Raw genomic sequence first — 2150 nt, 5'->3', positions numbered from 1 at the left:
AAGTTTGCAGATGACACCAAGCTGGGGGGATAGGCAGGAACAGTTGGACATCATGATCTCAGAGGTCTTTTCCAACCGAGCGATTCCGTGATTCTGTGTGAATAGCTCCTTTTAGGACATTGAATCTATCCTTCATCCACTGCAGAATTGTTACTAACAGCACCAATTTTGAAATCTGTGATTTTTTGTGGCACTTCACTAATTTCTGTCAGGCACAAGTTCAGCAATACAGGCCATACAAACTCATTTGCATTCAGGTTAATGACAAGAGAGGGTCTGCATGAATTTGCACATCTCTTATGTATAGGAAAGAAGGGATAAGTAAAGGTCTTTGATTTTTTTCAGGATGTTTCATAGTATTGATGTCTCATTACGCCACCACTTTGGGTACTAATTTGCAAGGAGCTGTCAGAAAGCAAACAGAGCTGATAGACGTTTCCTATTGCATGGATAATTATAGCCTGCATTAATAAGTGCTTGGCCATGCTCTAGTTGCAGCTTTGTTGGAGTGAACTGGGGTGAATTTGAAGTTAACCAAATTTCTGGATTTTATTAATGGCATGTGATTGATTGACTGTGGGTCTTCCTTCTCTTTATAATAAAAGAAAACTACAGAAGAGTTAATACAGTGGTTGAAACAAAGAGAAAGTGCCATTTTTATTTTGTTTCTTCATGTTGACTGCAGGAGTCACTTCACTGAAATCAGTAGTTACACTTAGTTAAAACAGTCTGAAGATGATTCAGAGACACCTGGAAAAGTTTATAAAATTAAATGGTGTTCAGTACAGAGAGCTAAAAATGGATAGTAAACGGAAATTGCTTTCTGATTAGGGTCTGATTAATGCTTATGTCATAATTGCTTATGGCTGATTAATTTCTTCTGACAAATACCAGCCCAGTGAAAGATCTGTACATTCACTGGATTGTATGCACCTGTCTTAGTTGTGGGATTAGAGTGCTAAAGACTTCTACTGTCAATGCAATTGCTAAAATCCATTTTGAATGGTGCTGCATAGAAGTTACCATTCAAATCTGTTACTGTCACTCTTGCTGACAGTAAGAGGATACTTTTTCAGTGTGTTCCACTAAATCAGGGAACTGAAACAGTTGAACGAAATAATTTTCCAATTTGTTTTCCAAATGAGTATTTTATTTAAAAAAAAAAAGAATGTTTGCTAAAGACATGACACCAAAGTTCTTTTCAATTCTTTCTAATAGATTTGTCAGCTGGGTATCTTAAATATAACTCATGCGAACCTCAAGATCTTGCATGGTGTGAATGTAGGGTTTTTTGTATCTATCACTTTTATTTATAAATTTGATTTTTAATGGTGAAGGTCTGGTTGTGGCCTGAGTCAGTGTATTTCTGAGAGTTCTCAAGCATGGGTGCCTGTTGCCTTCTGAGTGGCTGGAGTCAGGCCTTGGCAGCTTCTTCTTGCTCTGTGCTTAGGCCTGATTATTACTCTTGGTGTTGCATTGATACACACTGGGCAAAGCATCAGGGGCCATTTTTTATCTCTGGTGATAAATTTTTTCGTGCCTTAATTCTTTCCCCAGTTCATTCTATCAAGTCACTTCCTTTTTTATCAGCACACATTACCATGGATATTTCTGTCTGCTCAATACAAATCTGTCATTGCTGATAAATTTCTTGATAAGTTCCAAGATACCAGCATTAATTCAACAGAGAAATAGAGGTGTGGTCTTGGAAAGTCATGATACTATGTACTTCTGACACCAGAAGATTTGTTCTCTGAGACTTAAGCAGTAATATATTATTTTCTGATTGTTTAACTTAAGTTAATGTATGTTTGAAAGAAGTTTCTCAGAAAGAATAATAAGTCTGAATGTTGTATCAACATATAGAAAAAAACAAAACCAACCCAACATTTCTCCAGGAAAACAAGTTGGCTAGATTTTTCAGTTATTATTGAATCTGTTGGTTGTTCTTTTTTTAACTGCAGAAAGTGAGTGAAAAAGTAGGAGGTGCAGAAGGAACCAAGCTAGACGATGACTTCAAAGAAATGGAAAGGGTAAGTCTAAATACAGATTCATATATTCATTATTACCATTATTTTTCCCTTTCTAGGACAGAAATATCAAAGCTTTTGTTCCTGAACCACTCAAATAATTATGAAAAACCTTAACTT

The 2150-nt window shown here is 36.1% G+C and overlaps 1 protein-coding gene across 1 annotated transcript in view; it reads left to right on the top strand.

The window, feature by feature from the left end:
- The first annotated feature begins 1966 nt into the window (after window positions 1-1966).
- The window catches only part of SH3GL2 (SH3-domain GRB2-like 2), a 19272-nt gene continuing 19088 nt past the window's right edge, over window positions 1967-2150 (top strand). The window contains exon 1 of the mRNA XM_010188491.1: window positions 1967-2033. Within this exon, the coding sequence (XP_010186793.1) occupies window positions 2025-2033 (9 nt within the window). The 5' untranslated portion in view covers window positions 1967-2024. The remainder of the gene's footprint in view (window positions 2034-2150) is intronic.

The sequence above is a fragment of the Mesitornis unicolor genome, unplaced genomic scaffold, assembly GCF_000695765.1.
Source record: "Mesitornis unicolor isolate BGI_N332 unplaced genomic scaffold, ASM69576v1 scaffold39477, whole genome shotgun sequence".
In the NCBI taxonomy this organism is placed as follows: domain Eukaryota; kingdom Metazoa; phylum Chordata; class Aves; order Mesitornithiformes; family Mesitornithidae; genus Mesitornis; species Mesitornis unicolor.
Note: the sequence above shows the minus strand (reverse complement) of the source record. Positions and strands in the feature narration are given on the sequence as shown.